At 43.2% G+C, this 16,942-nt stretch overlaps 1 protein-coding gene across 1 annotated transcript in view; it reads left to right on the top strand.

Annotated features, from left to right (window-relative positions):
- The window catches only part of LOC137144870 (uncharacterized), a 30,396-nt gene extending 13,454 nt beyond the window's left edge, over positions 1–16,942 (top strand). The window contains 5 exon segments of the mRNA XM_067535356.1: positions 4,188–4,455; positions 6,344–7,077; positions 14,013–14,272; positions 14,600–14,978; positions 16,112–16,942. Coding sequence (XP_067391457.1) covers positions 4,188–4,455; positions 6,344–7,077; positions 14,013–14,272; positions 14,600–14,978; positions 16,112–16,942 — 2,472 coding nt within the window.

Raw genomic sequence — 16,942 nt, 5'->3', positions numbered from 1 at the left:
AGAACTCTATGGCCAGCAGCTTTAGGAATAATAAAAAGCAATTTTTTAAGTATATTAGGAACAAAAAGAATCCTGACAATAGTATTGGAACATTTCTAGATGGAAATGGTAGAATTATGAACTATAATGAAGAAAAGGCAGAAATGTTCAATAAAGATTCCTGTTCTGTACTGGGGGAAAACAGATGATGTAGTCATGACATATGATAACGCTTTTTGCATTCAGCTGGTATGTCAGGAGGAGGATAAATAGCAGCTACTAAAGTCAAACATTTTTAAAGCAGCAGGTCTGGATAACTTGTATCCAAGAGTTTTAAAAGAGTTGGCATAGAAGTAAGCTAGACCATTTGAGCTGATTTTCAATAAGTCTCGGAGAAGTTGCAGAAAGCAGGCAGAAAGCTAATGTTGTGCCAATATTATAAAAGTGTAAACGGTATGACCAAGCTAATTATAGGCTTGTCTGTCTGACATCAATCCCAGGCAAATTAATGGAGAGGCTGACAAGCGACTTGATTTAAAAAAAAATGTTAAAGGAGTGTAATATAATTAATGCCATTCAACATGGCTCATGGAAAATTGATCCTCTCAGAATAGCATTTTGTCTAATACCAGAAAACATTTTCTTTGAGGCCAGAAGTTTCCTTCTCTTCATTTCTTTTCCTTTGAGATTCAAAATATGTGTCTTCCCACTACTTTTCCTTTGAGGTTAGATGTTTTTCTTTCTCAGTTGCTGCTCTATTGAGAATGCCACCATGGAGAGTAGCATTTTTATCGCAGGGACACTGATGTTTATACCATCTAGAAAATTGATGAACTAGCCCCTTTCCTTTCCCAGTCATTTCAAGCATCCATCAAGGGATAAGTTACCTTCTCGCACAGGGGATAAATAATACATCAGAACAGTTGTGAACCCTGTGGGAGAGGATGCAATACAAAATGATACAAACAGGGCAGTAGAACTAGGAATATGCTGGTCTTCTACCATAAAGATCTGAGGCATATAAAGGAATCACAATAGAAAATAGTCTGCAGTATCATATCCTGCTGCATAGAATCCAGAGTCAAAAGGTAACATCTGAAATTCAAGTTTCCACAGTGAGCTGGCCTGTCTTAGAGGTAAATACATATTTGTCGCTTTTTAAAATTAAGGTCTATTCATCAGATTTGGAGATGGAAATAGATAACTACATTAGGTCATTTTGGGTCAAATTTTAAAACGTGTTTGGGGACCAACTGAGATTTTTAAAACTTTCTAGTTGCCTAGTTGCAGGTGCCTTGGTGATTCTGAAAATCACACTAGGTACATTAAAGGTCCATTTGTAAATGTACAGTGCCTTTCTAGGAACTTTTAATACATTTGGTCGACATTTTTCATTCAAAATTACTTTTTTTTCTTCCCAAAATTAAAACATCATTAACAATTGTGTTCAATTTTTTCCCCCAATACTTTTAACAAAAAATATTTTTCAGGACGTTTCAGTTTTGGGTTTCCCCTTTATTCCCTTTTGTTTGTGTACAACAATAACAAGTATATCCCATGATTGCTGAGAAAATGAATGAAATATCGATCTTAATCAACCATTTTTGAAAAATTTGAATGTTTTATGGCTCCAATTCAGGACAGAATTTAAAGATATGCTAAAGTCAGTGGTTCTCAACCTGCGGCCTAGTCAGCAAACAGTTGAGGCCATATGATATAAAGGGGTAATACAATGCTGAGAAAATTACAAATGTGATTATATAGCTAGATAGTTAGATAACCAATTTTAACCTTTTTTAAACTCACAAGACTAAGTTAAGTTAAGACAATGAAGAAAACAAAGCACATTTTTTCCCCACCAATGCAGTGTGAGTCAGCAGTGTGCCCTGGTTGCAAAGAAGGCTAATAGCATATTGGGTTGCATTAGTAGGAGCATTGCCGGCAGATGGAGGGAAGTGATTATTCCCCTCAATTCGGCATTGGTGAGGCTCCATTTGGAGTATTGTGTCCAGTTTTGGGCCCCCCACTACAAAAAGAATGTGGACAAATAGGGGAGAGTGCAGAGGGCCACAAAAATGATTAGGGGCTGGAGGACTTAGGAGGAGAGGCTGAGGAAACTTTGTTTAGTCTGCAGAAGAGAAGAATGAGGGGGATTTGATAGCAGCTTTTAACTACCTAAAAGAAGCTTCCAGGGAGGATGGAGCTAGGCTGTTCTCAATGGTAGTGCATGACAGAACAAGGAGTAACGGTCTCAAGTTAGAATCATAGAATCATTGAGTTGGAAGGGACCTCAAGAGATATCTAGTTCAACCCCTGGTCAGAGAAGGACCATTAATCCCAGCGAGGGTTTTGTCAAGCCGCAGCTTAAAAACCTCCTAAAGATGGAGATTCCACCACCTCCCTAGGTAACCCATTCCAGGGCTTCACCACCCTCCTAGGGAAAAACATTTTCCTAATATTCAACCTAGACCTCCCCAACTACAACTTAAGACCATTACACCTAGTTCTGTCATTTACTACCATTGAGAACAGCCTAGCTCCATCCTCCCTGGAACCCACCTTCAGATAGTTAAAGGCTGCTATCAAATCCCCCCTCATTCTTCTCTTCTGTAGACAGAACAAACCTAGTTCCCTCAGCCTCTCCTCATAAGTCTTGTGCTCCAGCCCCCTCATCATTTTTTTTTGTCCTCCGCTGGACTCTCTCTAACTTCTTCACATCCTTGTTGTAGTGGGGGGGCCCAAAACTGGACACAGTACTCCAAATGCGGACTCACCCATGCCGAATAGAGGGGAATGATCACTTTCCTCTATCTGCTGGCAATGCTCCTACTAATGCAGCCCAATATGCTATTAGCCTTCTTGGCAACCAGGGCACACTGCTGACTCATATCCAGCTTCTTATCCACTGTAAACCTCAGGTCCTTTTCTGCAGAGCTGCTGCCTAGCTCATCGGTCCCCAGTCTGTAGCTGTGCATGAGATTCTTCCATCCTAGGTGCAGAACTCTGCACTTGTCCTTGTTTAACCTCATCAGATTTCTTCTGCCCCAATCCTCCAGTTTGTTTAGGTCCTTCTGTATCCTATCACTATCTTCCAGGGTATCTACCTGCAGTGGGAGAGATCTAGGTTGAATATTAGGAAAAGGTTTTTCAGTAGGAGGGTGATGAACCACTAGAATGTGTTTCCATCTTTAGAGGTTTTTAAACTGTGGCTTGACAAAGCCCTAGCTGAGATGATTTAGCTGAGGTTAGTCCTGCTTTGAGCAGGGGGTTGGACTAGACAAACCTCCTGAGGTCCCTTATAACTCTAATCTTCTATGATTCTATGATTCTATAACCAAACATATATTTTGCTTCATGGTGTTAATATAAGGTATCCTGATCGGAGCTAACACTGTGTCTCAATTTCAGAAAGCCTAGCAAATTTCTATGATCTTCAAAAAAGCAAAAACTTAAAACTAATTTTTTAGGGAGTGGGGGATTGTTTTTCTGTTTGTTTTTTGGATTTTCAGCACCTGAATACAAACATTTTCATCGAGGGACTAAACCTTCTAGAAACTAGAACATGTTCAGATCAAATATAAAAGTTTTGTGTTTTCAGATTTCAGATGAAAACTGATATTTTTTTGTAAAGCATATAGTTTCCATGAAAACTTTCATTTAATTCAAACCCTGAGGTTCCATAATTTTTTTAATCATCCCTAACCAAAGACAAATGGAGCAGTGGACTGATCTTTCATAGGGGAAGTGTTTTTGGGGAGAGAGGTTCCGGATAGATACAGCAATTATTTACTTTGTTGGTGGAGAAGGGAAGTATCCACATCTGAAGTAATGTATCACGGAACCAGGCAACCTGGACATCTGGTCTCAGGAATGAACAAATAATATAGAATCATGAAATGTGACCACAAGAGGACAATGAGTCTATCCCCATCACGCTGAGACAGGAACAAATATACCCTAGACCACCTCTGAGAAGCGTTTGTCTAACCTGTTCTTAACACTCTCCAGTGATGGGGATTCCATGAAAAGGGGGAGTGGGTTTTCGGATATGGCTGAAATTAACCTGATGAAATTTCAGTTCTGCACTATGTTCCTCAACTTGCTTTGCAGAGGTGGTTAGTTTTCATCTAGCTCCAGAATGAATTTGAATGAAAAGCTGAGTTTATCTTCTTGAAATTATATTGATGAATTCGCTTTACTTCCCCTAGATACATCCCATGGCCTACACCGATCGTAGAAATCAAACCTCCGTTGCAGAATTCATCCTTCTAGGATTTGGGCATGTCCCTGAACTGCAGAGCTTCCTCTTCCTCCTGTTTCTAGTGATCTACATTATCACCATGGCTGGGAACATCCTCATCGTCGCACTAGTTGTGATGGATCAGCACTTTCACACCCCCATGTACTTCTTCCTGGGGAACTTGTCCAGCTTGGAGATCTGCTACTCCTCCACCATCCTGCCCAGGATGTTGGCCAGTCTCCTGACTGGGGACAGAACCATTTCTGTGACCAGATGCATGACACAATTTTATTGTTTTGCTATCCTAGCAGCTACAGAGTGCTATCTGTTAGCAGCGATGTCTTATGATCGATATTTAGCAATATGTGATCCACTCCATTATGCCACTCTTATGAACGGCAGGGTTTGTTTCCAGCTAGTGGCTTGTTCCTGGACAAGTGCCTTTCTGGGCAGTACCACAGTACTCATTTTAATGTCTAAACTGACGTTTTGCAGCTCCAATGAAATTGACCATTTCTTTTGTGATTTCTCACCCATCATACAACTCTCCTGTAGCGACACCCAGCTTCTAGAACTAATGACTTTCACAGTGTCTTCCGTCGGGTCACTGATCCCATTTCTATTAACCCTGGCATCCTACGTGTGTATCATCGTCACCATCCTGAGAATCCCCTCCACCACCATGAGGCAAAAGGCATTTTCCACCTGCTCCTCTCACCTTGTCATTGTCACAATCTTTTATGGAACTCTGATGATTGTCTACATGGTTCCAACCACCCACCCTTCAAAGGACTTACACAAGGTGTTCTCTGTCTTCTACACAGTCCTGACCCCCCTTGTCAACCCCCTTATCTACAGCCTAAGAAACAAAGAGGTCAAGGAGGCCTTGAGAAAAGCTCTCAGGAAGTTTCTGGCTTTTGCAAGGCTTCAGACTGTAAAACGCCACGAGATGGGGATTAACTGATCTGGTGACCCAAAGAAATAGATTCTGGAACACCCACACCTCTGGCCCTTCAGCTAATTCTGATAAAAAATGACCTTTTGGGGTTGTAAAAGAAGGCTGAAATTTTAAAAGGAACCTCTGGGTGTTAGGAGCACTGTATTCCATACTTCGATCTTTGGGAGGTCACTTAGGGTCCATCTACATGGCAATGAAAGACCAGCAGCATAGCGGTGGCTGGTCCACTTCAACAGACATGATCGGATGGGATTTCTGCTGTGGGGCTAAAAATGGCAATGTAGACATGCAATATTGGGCCAGACCCTGGAATCAGAAACCCCATGAAGAGGGGCGAGTATCAGAACCTGGGCTTCAGCCCAAGTCTGAATTTTTATATCGCCCTTCTTAGCCCTTCAACCCAAGCCCTGTGAGACTGAATCAGCTGACCCCAGCTCCCAGTGCCATGTAGACGTAACCTTAGGGTGGGATTTTCAAAGCAGTTTAAGGCAGTTTAGCACCTCAACCTCAGCCAGTGGCCAAAGCCAAGTGCTTCAGAGGGAATTAACAGACCAGGTAATCGTCAAGTGATCCATCCCATTGGCCATTCCCAGTCTTAACCAAACAGCAATTCCTGAATAGTCCTGAATATTCACCACACAAACCTGATTCTCTGAGTACTGCTCACCCTATCAACAAATAGAAACAACATTGTGCAACCTGTTGGTTATTTCACTCAAAACAGACTGGATTTCTGATATCGGATAACTGCAAGCTGAATGTACACATGTTGCAGTTTGAATGTGTATGTGTAATATCAGACATCAATAATTTTCTTCAGTGCCCGTGTTTCATCTTTGCTATAAGAGCTGACGGGGTGAAATGTATCCCTAGTGTAATTGCATTGGTTTAAATCAATCAATCTATCTATCTATCTATCTAATCTATCTATCACATACTCATCACCCTAATTGTCTTCTCTTTTCTCTGATATCATCTCCCTCTTGATCACCTGATATGCAGGGAATGGCTCGTTTCATTTGATTGGAGACTGGCTAAATTAGTCTGTGTCAGGGAAACAATGTGATGTTTTTGAGATAAGGAGACAACATTTTCTTTCTTTCAGATGAAAGAACCTTTGGGATTTGTTTTGGCTTTTTTTGCCCTTTTATTTTCTCTTCTCACAGTCTGGGTGCTAGGAATGTTTATTAAGCACCAGGACACTCCCATAGTGAGGGCCAACAACCGGGATCTCACCTACGTTCTTCTCACCTCCCTCCTGCTCTGCTTCCTCTGCACCTTGATATTCATTGGCCGGCCTGGGCAGGTGATCTGCCTTCTCCGACAAACAGCTTTTGGTATCATCTTCTCAGTCTCCATTTCTTCCATCCTGGCAAAAACCATCACTGTGGTTCTGGCCTTCAAGGCCACAAAGCCAGGAGCCAGGATGAGGAAGTGGATGGGGAAAAGACTGGCCATCTCCGTCGTTAGTTCCTGTTCCCTTGTCCAAGTAGGGATCTGCACTGTCTGGCTGGGAACGGCTCCCCCATTCCCCGACTTGGACATGAAATCAGAGACTGGACAGATCTTAGTGCAATGCAATGAAGGCTCAAACACGGCCTTCTACTGTGTCCTGGGCTACACGGGCTTTCTGGCCCTTGCCAGTTTCACAGTTGCTTTCCTAGCCTGGAAGCTGCCTGATACTTTCAATGAGGCCAAGTTCATCACCTTCAGCATGCTGGTGTTCTGCAGCGTCTGGGTGTCCTTCATTCCCACTTACCTGAGCACCAAGGGGAAATACATGGTGGCTGTGGAGATCTTCTCCATCTTGGCCTCCAGTGCTAGGCTACTGGGCTGCATCTTTGTCCCCAAGTGCTACATCATCGTGCTGAGGCCTGACCTGAACACCCGGGAGCAGCTGGTCAGGAAAACCAAATCCGGGACCCAAGAACGATGAAATGTTGCCCTTTTGATGGCATTTCTCCATTTAACTCACTGATTTCATCCTGCGGTGAATTTGGCCCTGTCTGTTACAGATCCCCAGCCAGCCCCCAAATGCTAAATTTAATTGGAATATAAAAATGAATCATTAATGTGTGAGTGTTTCTAAGTGACGTGTCCTGCTCGGGGTTTCTAGTGTCTCAACTCATAGATTCCGAGGCCAGAAAGGATCATTGTCACCATCCAGTTTGATCTCCTGTAGATCACAGGCCAAGGAAGGTCCCCAAAAGAATTTGAATGAGAGCAGTTCTTTAAACAATAATTCCCATCTTGTGTAATGACTGGAGTTACTCTGTACCGCAGACCCTCACGGGGCCAGCAGTGTGCATGGTGCGCTGTGTCTTAGAGAAAAGCACTGTAGGCGCTTCGGTAGCTTGGCCTTGTAGGCAGTAGATCTGGTGGGTCTCAGTAACCACTCGGACACTGGGCTAAGTGAAAGGGTGTTTTCCTAGGGGTGGCAGGAAAGGGGAAGCCTGCAGATCCCCTAGGCACAGGGGCTCAGATTTCAAAGTGAGCAATAGCCATTCTTGTTTGGGTACCTGGCAGTGCAGTTGGGAGTCAAGGATCTTCAGGGCTAATGCCTGGGGGGTCCTCTCCAGTCCAGCCTCTATTCAGGAAAATAAATGTTTGCAGGTTTCCAAGCCAGGCTCCGTTTCTGCCTCTTATTGGAGCCGCCTCTGCACCGGGTCCCTGCCCAGCCGCTACTGCTCTCCCAGACGTCCCCACACAGATCTGCACTCAAGTGTGAGTTGCAGTAGTCGCAAGCTGTTCCACACACAGCCACATCCACAGATCGTGGGACTTCTCTCCAACTCCCCACGCAATTCCCACGGCCAAACGAGCCTGGCCACCTGCTGCTTCAGAACCCTTCCCCTTACCTGGCCAGGGGCAGGAGAAGTGCAAGGAGCTGATGGGAATCGTAGCCTCTGCTTAGCCTGGAGGAAAGGGATACACAGTGGGGAAGGGGCTGATGGGATGTGTGGTCCCTGCTTTGCAGATCCATCACACTTGATTTAAAAATTGCCAGGGATGGAAAATCCACAATCCTCAGTAAATTGTTCCAATGGATAATTACCCTTACTGCTCATGAATCGCCCTTAATGTCAGAGTATGCCACGGCCAGAGTCGTGTGTATTCTGTGACTGTGCAAGCTAGGAGCTTTCTACAGAATACACACTTCATTGCACAGTCGTGCTCCAGAATCTGAGATTTCATGGGCAGGAATATTTTTTGTATCCATTGTGGGAGCAAAGAGAAACCCCAAAACCATACAGTGATGCAGTGTTGTCTTCCTGGGTCTGAAGAGAGCCTGAAACAATAAATGCCAGGAAAGAAAAACTAGTAATATGTCAGCTAAATTAGAACAGCAGCTCAAAAACGAGGTCCGGACACAGTGCGTTGCATAGAAAATGCAGAAAGTTTGATTGAACCAGACCAGGCAACATGTCCAGTTCTTTGCCGGAATGGTTGCTTTTCATCATAACAGAGGATGAGGCAGCTCAGAGCACCCGCCTTAATTTCGGCTTTGACAGTTCCCAGAAATAGCCCATTTTCCCAAGCACAAATATGGGATTCATTTCTTATCAAAGCCCCATGCGCGTAAATCATAAGAAAACAAGTCCAAAAACTGAGAAGTATAGGTTGGATGAATGGACTATAAAATGGAAAGAAAGCTGGCTAGATCATCGAGCTCAATGGGTAGTGATCAATGGCTCTATGTCCATTTGACAGCCCGTAACAAGCGGAGTGCCCCAGGGGTGAGTGCTGAGGATGGTTCTGTTCAACATCTTCATGAGCATTTTGGAGGATGGGGTGGATTGCACCCTCAGCAAGTTCGTGGAGAACACTAAGCCGAGGGGAGTGATAGATACACTGGAGGGTATTGATAAGATACAGAGTGATCTAGATATTAGAGGATTGGGCCAAGAGAAATCTGATGAGGTTCAATAAGGACAAGTGCAGAGTCCTGCACTGAGGACGGAAGAATCCCATGTACTACTACAGTCTAGGGAGCAACGGGCTAAGCAGCAGTTCTGCAGAAAAGGACCTGGGGGTTACAGTGGAGAAGAAGCTGGAGATGAGTCATCAGTGTGCCCTGGTTGCCAAGAAGGCTAATAGCATATTGGGCTACATTAGTAGGACCATTGCCAGCAGGTCGAAGGAAGTGTTTATTCCTCTCTATTCGACATTGGTGATGCCACATTTGAAGTACTGTATCTAGTTTTGGGCCCCACACTACAGAAAGAATATGGACAAATTGGAAAAAGTCCAATGGAGGGCAACAAAAATGATGAGAGGGTTGGAGCACAAGACTTATGAGGACAGAGTGAGGGAACTGGGCTTGTTTAGTGTGCAGAAGAGAAGAATCAGGTGGGATTTGACAGTGGCCTTTCACTACCTGAAAGGGAGTGAAAAGGTCTATAGAAAAATGTGAATGATCATTGTGAATTGTTTAAGAGCACTTTGCGAGATGCCCAAAATTCTACAATCAGGAAGAAGACTCTGGGTGTTAAAAAACTGAGCTGGTTTAGAAACGAAGTGAGCTATATATCTATATCAATATCTCTATCTATAATAAAACAAAGGGGAAGTTGATAGTAATGAATATTAATCAGAAGCTAGGAATTGTAGAAAAATGATAAGGGAAGCAAAGGGAAACAAGGAGAACTTTATGGCCAGCAGCTTTAGGAATAATAAAAAGCAACTTTTTAAGTATATTAGGAACAAAAAGAATCCTGACAATAGTATTGGAACATTTCTAGATGGAAATGGTAGAATTATGAACAATAATGAAGAAAAGGCAAAATGTTCAATAAAGATTTCTGTTCTGTGCTGGGGGAAAACAGATGATGTAGTCATGACATATGATAACACTTTTTGCATTCAGCTGGTATGTCAGGAGGAGGATAAATAGCAGCTACTAAAGTCAAACATTTTTAAAGCAGCAGGTCTGGATAACTTGTATCCAAGAGTTTTAAAAGAGTTGGCATAGAAGTTTGCTAGACCATTTGCACTGATTTTCAATAAGTCTCGGAGAAGTTGCAGAAAGCAGGCAGAAAGCTACTGTTGTGCCAATATTTTAAAAGTGTAAACGGTATGACCAAGCTAATTATAGGCTTGTCTGTCTGACATCAATCCCAGGCAAGTTAATGGAGAGGCTGACAAGCGACTTGATTTAAAAAAAAAGTTAAAGGAGTGTAATATAAATAATGCCATTCAACATGGCTTATGGAAAATTGATCCTCTCAAAATAGCATTTTGTCTAATACCAGAAAACATTTTCTTTGAGGCCAGAAGTTTCCTTCTCTTCATTTCTTTTCCTTTGAGATTCAAAATATGTGTCTTCCCACTACTTTTCCTGTGAGGTTAGATGTTTTTCTTTCTCAGTTCCTGCTCTATTGAGAATGCCACCGTGGAGAGTAGCATTTTTATCCCATGGACACTGATGTTTATACCATCTAGAAAATTAATGAACTAGTCCCTTTCCTTTCCCACTCATTTCAAGCATCCATCAAGGGATAAGTTACCTTCTCGCATAGGGGATAAATAATACATCAGAACAGTTGTGAACCCTGTGGGAGAGGATGCAATGCAAAATGATACAAACAGGGCAGTAGAACTAGGAATATGCTGGCCTCCTACCATAAAGATCTGAGGTATATAAAGGAATCACAATAGAAAATAGTCTGCAGTATCATATCCTGGTGCATACAATCCTGAGTCAAAAGGTAACATCTGAAATTCAAGTTTCCACAGTGAGCTGGCCTGTCTTAGAGGTAAATACATCTTTGTCACTTTTTAAAGTTAAGGTCTATTCATCAGATTTGGAGATGGAAATAGATAACTACATTAGGTCATTTTGGGTCAAATTTTAAAACGTGTTTGGGGACCAACTGAGATTTTCAACAATTTCTAGTTGCCTAGTTGCAGGTGCCTAGGTGATTCTGAAAATCACACTAGGTACATTAAAGGTCCATTTGTAAATGTACAGTGCCTTTCTAGGAACTTTTAATACATTTGGTCGACATTTTTCATTCAAAATTACTTTTTTTTTCTTCCCAAAAATTAAAACATCATTAACAATTGTGTTCAATTTTTTCCCCCAATACTTTTAACAAAAAAATTTTTTTCAGGACGTTTCAGTTTTGGGTTTCCCCTTTGTTTGTGTGCAACAATAATAAGTATATCCCATGATTGCTGAGAAAATGAATGAAATATCGATCTTAATCAACCATTTTTGAAAAATTTGAATGTTTTATGGCTCCAATTCAGGACAGAATTTAAAGATATGCTAAAGTCAGTGGTTCTCAACCTGCGGCCTAGTCAGCAAACAGTTGAGGCCCATATGATATAAAGGGGTAATACAATGCTGAGAAAATTACAAATGTGATTAGATAGCTAGATAGTTAGATAACCAATTTTAACCTTTTTTAAACTCACAAGACTAAGTTAAGTTAAGACAATGAAGAAAACAAAGCACATTTTTTCCCCACCAATGCAGTGTGAGTCAGCAGTGTACCCTGGTTGCCAAGAAGGCTAATAGCATATTGGGTTGCATTAGTAGGAGCATTGCCGGCAGATGGAGGGAAGTGATTATTCCCCTCAATTCGGCATTGGTGAGGCTCCATTTGGAGTATTGTGTCCAGTTTTGGGCCCCCCACTACAAAAAAGATGTGGACAAGTAGGAGAGAGTTCAGCAGAGGGCAACAAAAATGATTAGGGGCTGGAGCACATGACTTAGGAGGAGAGGCTGAGGAAACTAGGCTTGTTTAGTCTGCAGAAGAGAAGAATGAGGGGGGATTTGATAGCAGCTTTTAACTACCTAAAAGAAGGTTCCAGGGAGGATGGAGCTAGGCTGTTCTCAATGGTAGTGCATGACAGAACAAGGAGTAACGGTCTCAAGTTAGAATCATAGAATCATAGAGTTGGAAGGGACCTCAAGAGATATCTAGTTCAATCCCCTGGTCAGAGAAGGACTAACCTCAGCTAAATAATCCCAGCGAGGGTTTTGTCAAGCCGCAGCTTAAAAACCTCTAAAGATGGAGATTCCACCACCTCCCTAGGTAACCCATTCCAGGGCTTCACCACCCTCCTAGGGAAAAACATTTTCCTAATATTCAACCTAGACCTCCCCAACTACAACTTAAGACCCTTACACCTAGTTCTGTCATTTACTACCATTGAGAACAGCCTAGCTCCATCCTCCCTGGAACCCACCTTTAGGTAGTTAAAGGCTGCTATCAAATCCCCCCTCATTCTTCTCTTCTGTAGACAGAACACGCCTAGTTCCTTCAGCCTCTCCTCCTAAGTCTTGTGCTCCAGCCCCCTAATCATTTTTGTTGCCCTCCGCTGGACTCTCTCTAACTTCTTCACATCCTTGTTGTAGTGGGGGGCCCAAAACTGGACACAATACTCCAAATGTGGACTCACCAATGCCGAATAGAGGGGAATGATCACTTTCCTCTATCTGCTGGCAATGCTCCTACTAATGCAACCCAATATGCTATTAGCCTTCTTGACAACCAGGGCACACTGCTGACTCATATCCAGCTTTTTATCCACTGTAAACCTCAGGTCCTTTTCTGCAGAGCTGCTGCCTAGCTCGTCAGTCCCCAGTCTGTAGCTGTGCATGGGATTCTTCCATCCTAGGTGCAGGACTCTGCACTTGTCCTTGTTGAACCTCGTCAGATTTCTTTTGGCCCAATCCTCCAGTTTGTTTAGGTCCTTCTGTATCCTATCCCTATCTTCCAGGGTATCTACCTGCAGTGGGAGAGGTCTAGGTTGAATATTAGGAAAAGGTTTTTCAGTAGCAGGGTGGTGAACCACTAGAATGTGTTACCATCTTTAGAGGTTTTTAAACTGTGGCTTGACAAAGCCCTAGCTGGGATGATTTAGCTGAGGTTAGTCCTGCTTTGAGCAGGGGGTTGGACTAGATGACCTCCTGAGGTCCCTTCCAACTCTAATCTTCTATGATTCTATGATTCTATAACCAAACATATTGTTTGCTTCATGGTGTCAATATCAGGTATCCCGATCAGAGCCAATACTGTGTCTCAGTTTTAGAAAGTTTAGCAAATTTCTATGATCTTCAAAAAAGCAAAAACCTGAAAACTAATTTTTTAGGGAGTGGGGGATTGTTTTTCTGTTTGTTTTTTGGATTTTCAGCACCTGAATACAAACATTTTCATCGAGGGACTAAGATGTTAGAACATGTTCCGATCAAATATAAAAGTTTTGTGTTTTCAGATTTCAGATGAAAACTGATATTTTTTTGTAAAGCATATAGTTTCCATGAAACCTTTCATTTAATTCAAACCGTGAGGTTTCATAATTTTTTTAATCATCCTAATCAAAAGACAAATGTAGCAGTGGACTGATCTTTCATAGGGGGAGTGTTTTTGGGGAGGGAGGTTCCAGATAGATACAGCAATTATGTACTTTGTTGGTGGAGAAGGGAAGTACCTACATCTGAAGTAATGTATCATGGAACCAGGCAACCTGGACATCTGGTCTCAGGAATGAACAAATAATAAAGAATCATGAAATGTGACCAAAAGAGAAGAATGAGTCTGTCCCCGGCACGCTGAGACAGGAACAAATATACCTAGACCACCTCTGAGAAGCGTTTGTCTAACCTGTTCTTAACACTCTCCAGTGATGGGGATTCCATGAAAAGGGGGAGTGGGTTTTTGGATATGGCTGAAATTAACCTGATGAAATTTCAGTTCTGCACTGTGTTCCTCAACTTGCTTTGCAGAGGTGGTTAGATTTCATCTAGCTCCACAATGAATTGGAATGAAAAGCTGAGTTTATCTTCTTCAAATTATATTGATGAATTTGCTTTACTTCCCCTAGATACATCCCATGGCCTACACCGATCGTAGAAATCAAACCTCCGTTGCAGAATTCATCCTTCTAGGATTTGGGCATGTCCCTGAACTGCAGAGCTTCCTCTTCCTCCTGTTTCTAGTGATCTACATGGTCACCATGGCTGGGAACATCCTCATCATCGCACTAGTTGTGATGGATCAGCACTTTCACACCCCCATGTACTTCTTCCTGGGGAACTTGTCCAGCTTGGAGATCTGCTACTCCTCCACCATCCTGCCCAGGATGTTGGCCAGTCTCCTGACTGGGGACAGAACCATTTCTGTGACCAGCTGCATGACACAATTTTATTGTTTTGCTATCCTAGCAGGTACAGAGTGCTATCTGTTAGCAGCGATGTCTTACGATCGATATTTAGCAATATGTGATCCACTCCATTATGCCACTCTTATGAATGGCAGGGTTTGTTTCCAGCTAGTGGCTTGTTCCTGGACAAGTGCCTTTCTAGGCAGTACCACAGTACTCATTTTAATGTCTAAACTGACGTTTTGCAGCTCCAATGAAATTGACCATTTCTTTTGTGATTTCTCACCCATCATACAACTCTCCTGTAGCGACACCCAGCTTCTAGAACTAATGACTTTCATAGTGTCTTCCGTCCTGTCACTGATCCCATTTCCATTAACCCTGGCATCCTATGTGTGTATCATCGTCACCATCCTGAGAATCCCTTCCACCACCATGAGGCAAAAGGCATTTTCCACCTGCTCCTCTCACCTTGTCATTGTCACTATCTTTTATGGAACTCTGATGATTGTCTACATGGTTCCAACCACCCATCCTTCCAAGGACTTACACAAGGTGTTCTCTGTCTTCTACACAGTCCTGACCCCCCTGGTTAACCCCCTTATCTACAGCCTAAGAAACAAAGAGGTCAAGGAGGCCTTGAGAAAAGCTCTCAGGAAGTTTCTGGCTTTTGCAAGGCTTCAGGCTGTAAAACGCAACGAGATGGGGATTAACTGATCTGGTGACCCAAAGAAGTAGATTCTGGAACACCCACACCTCTGGCCCTTCAGCTAATTCTGAGAAAAAATGACCTTTTGGGGTTGTAAAAGAAGGCTGAGATTTTAAAAGGAACCTCTGGGTGTTAGGAGCACTGTATTCCACACTTCGATCTTTGGGAGGTCACTTAGGGTCCATCTACATGGCAATGAAAGACCAGCAGCATAGCGGTGGCTGGTCCACTTCAACAGACATGATCTGGTGGGATTTCTGCTGTGGGGCTAAAAATGGCAATGTAGACATGCAATATTGGGCCAGACCCTGGAATCAGAAACCCCATGAAGAGGGGCGAGTATCAGAACCTGGGCTTCAGCCCAAGTCTGAATTTTTATATCGCCCTTCTTAGCCCTCCAACCCAAGCCCTGTGAGACTGAATCAGCTGACCCCTGCTCCCAGTGCCATGTAGATGTAACCTTAGGGTGGGATTTTCAAAGCCGTTTAAGGCAGTTAAGCACCTCAACCTCAGCCAGTGGCCAAAGCCAAGTGCTTCAGAGGGAATTAACAGACCAGGTAATCGTCAAGTGATCCATCCCATTGGCCATTCCCAGTCTTAACCAAACAGCAATTCCTGAATAGTCCTGAATATTCACCACACAAACCTGATTCTCTGAGTACTGCTCACCCTATCAACAAATAGAAACAACATGGTGCAACCTGTGGGTTATTTCACTCAAAACAGACTGGATTTCTGATATCGGATAACTGCAAGCTGAATGTACACATGTTGCAGTTTGAATGTGTATGTGTAATATCAGACATCAATAATTTTCTTCAGTGCCCGTGTTTCATCTTTGCTATAAGAGCTGACGGGGTGAAATGTATCCCTAGTGTAATTGCATTGGTTTAAATCAATCAATCTATCTATCTATCTATCTATCTAATCTATCTATCACATACTCCTCACCCTAATTGTCTTCTCTTTTCTCTGATATCATCTCCCTCTTGATCACCTGATATGCAGGGAATGGCTCGTTTCATTTGATTGGAGACTGGCTAAATTAGTCTGTGTCAGGGAAACAATGTGATGTTTTTGAGATAAGGAGACATCATTTTCTTTCTTTCAGATGAAAGAACCTTTGGGATTTGTTTTGGCTTTTTTTGCCCTTTTATTTTCTCTTCTCACAGCCTGGGTGCTAGGAATGTTTATTAAGCACCAGGACACTCCCATAGTGAGGGCCAACAACCGGGATCTCACCTACCTTCTTCTCACCTCCCTCCTGCTCTGCTTCCTCTGCACCTTGATATTCATTGGCCGGCCTGGGCAGGTGATCTGCCTTCTCCGACAAACAGCTTTTGGTATCATCTTCTCAGTCTCCATTTCTTCCATCCTGGCAAAAACCATCACTGTGGTTCTGGCCTTCAAGGCCACAAAGCCAGGAGCCAGGATGAGGAAGTGGATGGGGAAAAGACTGGCCATCTCCATCGTCAGTTCCTGTTCCCTTGTCCAAGTAGGGATCTGCACTGTCTGGCTGGGAACGGCTCCCCCCTTCCCCGACTTGGACATGAAATCAGAGACTGGACAGATCTTAGTGCAATGCAATGAAGGCTCAAACACGGCCTTCTACTGTGTCCTGGGCTACACGGGCTTTCTGGCCCTTGCCAGTTTCACAGTTGCTTTCCTAGCCTGGAAGCTGCCTGATACTTTCAATGAGGCCAAGTTCATCACCTTCAGCATGCTGGTGTTCTGCAGCGTCTGGGTGTCCTTCATTCCCACTTACCTGAGCACCAAGGGGAAATACATGGTGGCTGTGGAGATCTTCTCCATCTTGGCCTCCAGTGCTAGGCTACTGGGCTGCATCTTTGTCCCCAAGTGCTACATCATCGTGCTGAGGCCTGACCTGAACACCCGGGAGCAGCTGGTCAGGAAAACCAAATCCGGGACCCAAGAACGATGA

This window comes from Emydura macquarii, unplaced genomic scaffold (assembly GCF_026122565.2).
Source record: "Emydura macquarii macquarii isolate MOO-44397 ecotype Brisbane River unplaced genomic scaffold, CSIRO-AGI_Emac_v2 contig_3487, whole genome shotgun sequence".
Taxonomy (NCBI): domain Eukaryota; kingdom Metazoa; phylum Chordata; order Testudines; family Chelidae; genus Emydura; species Emydura macquarii.
This window is presented reverse-complemented; position numbering and strand designations above follow the sequence as displayed.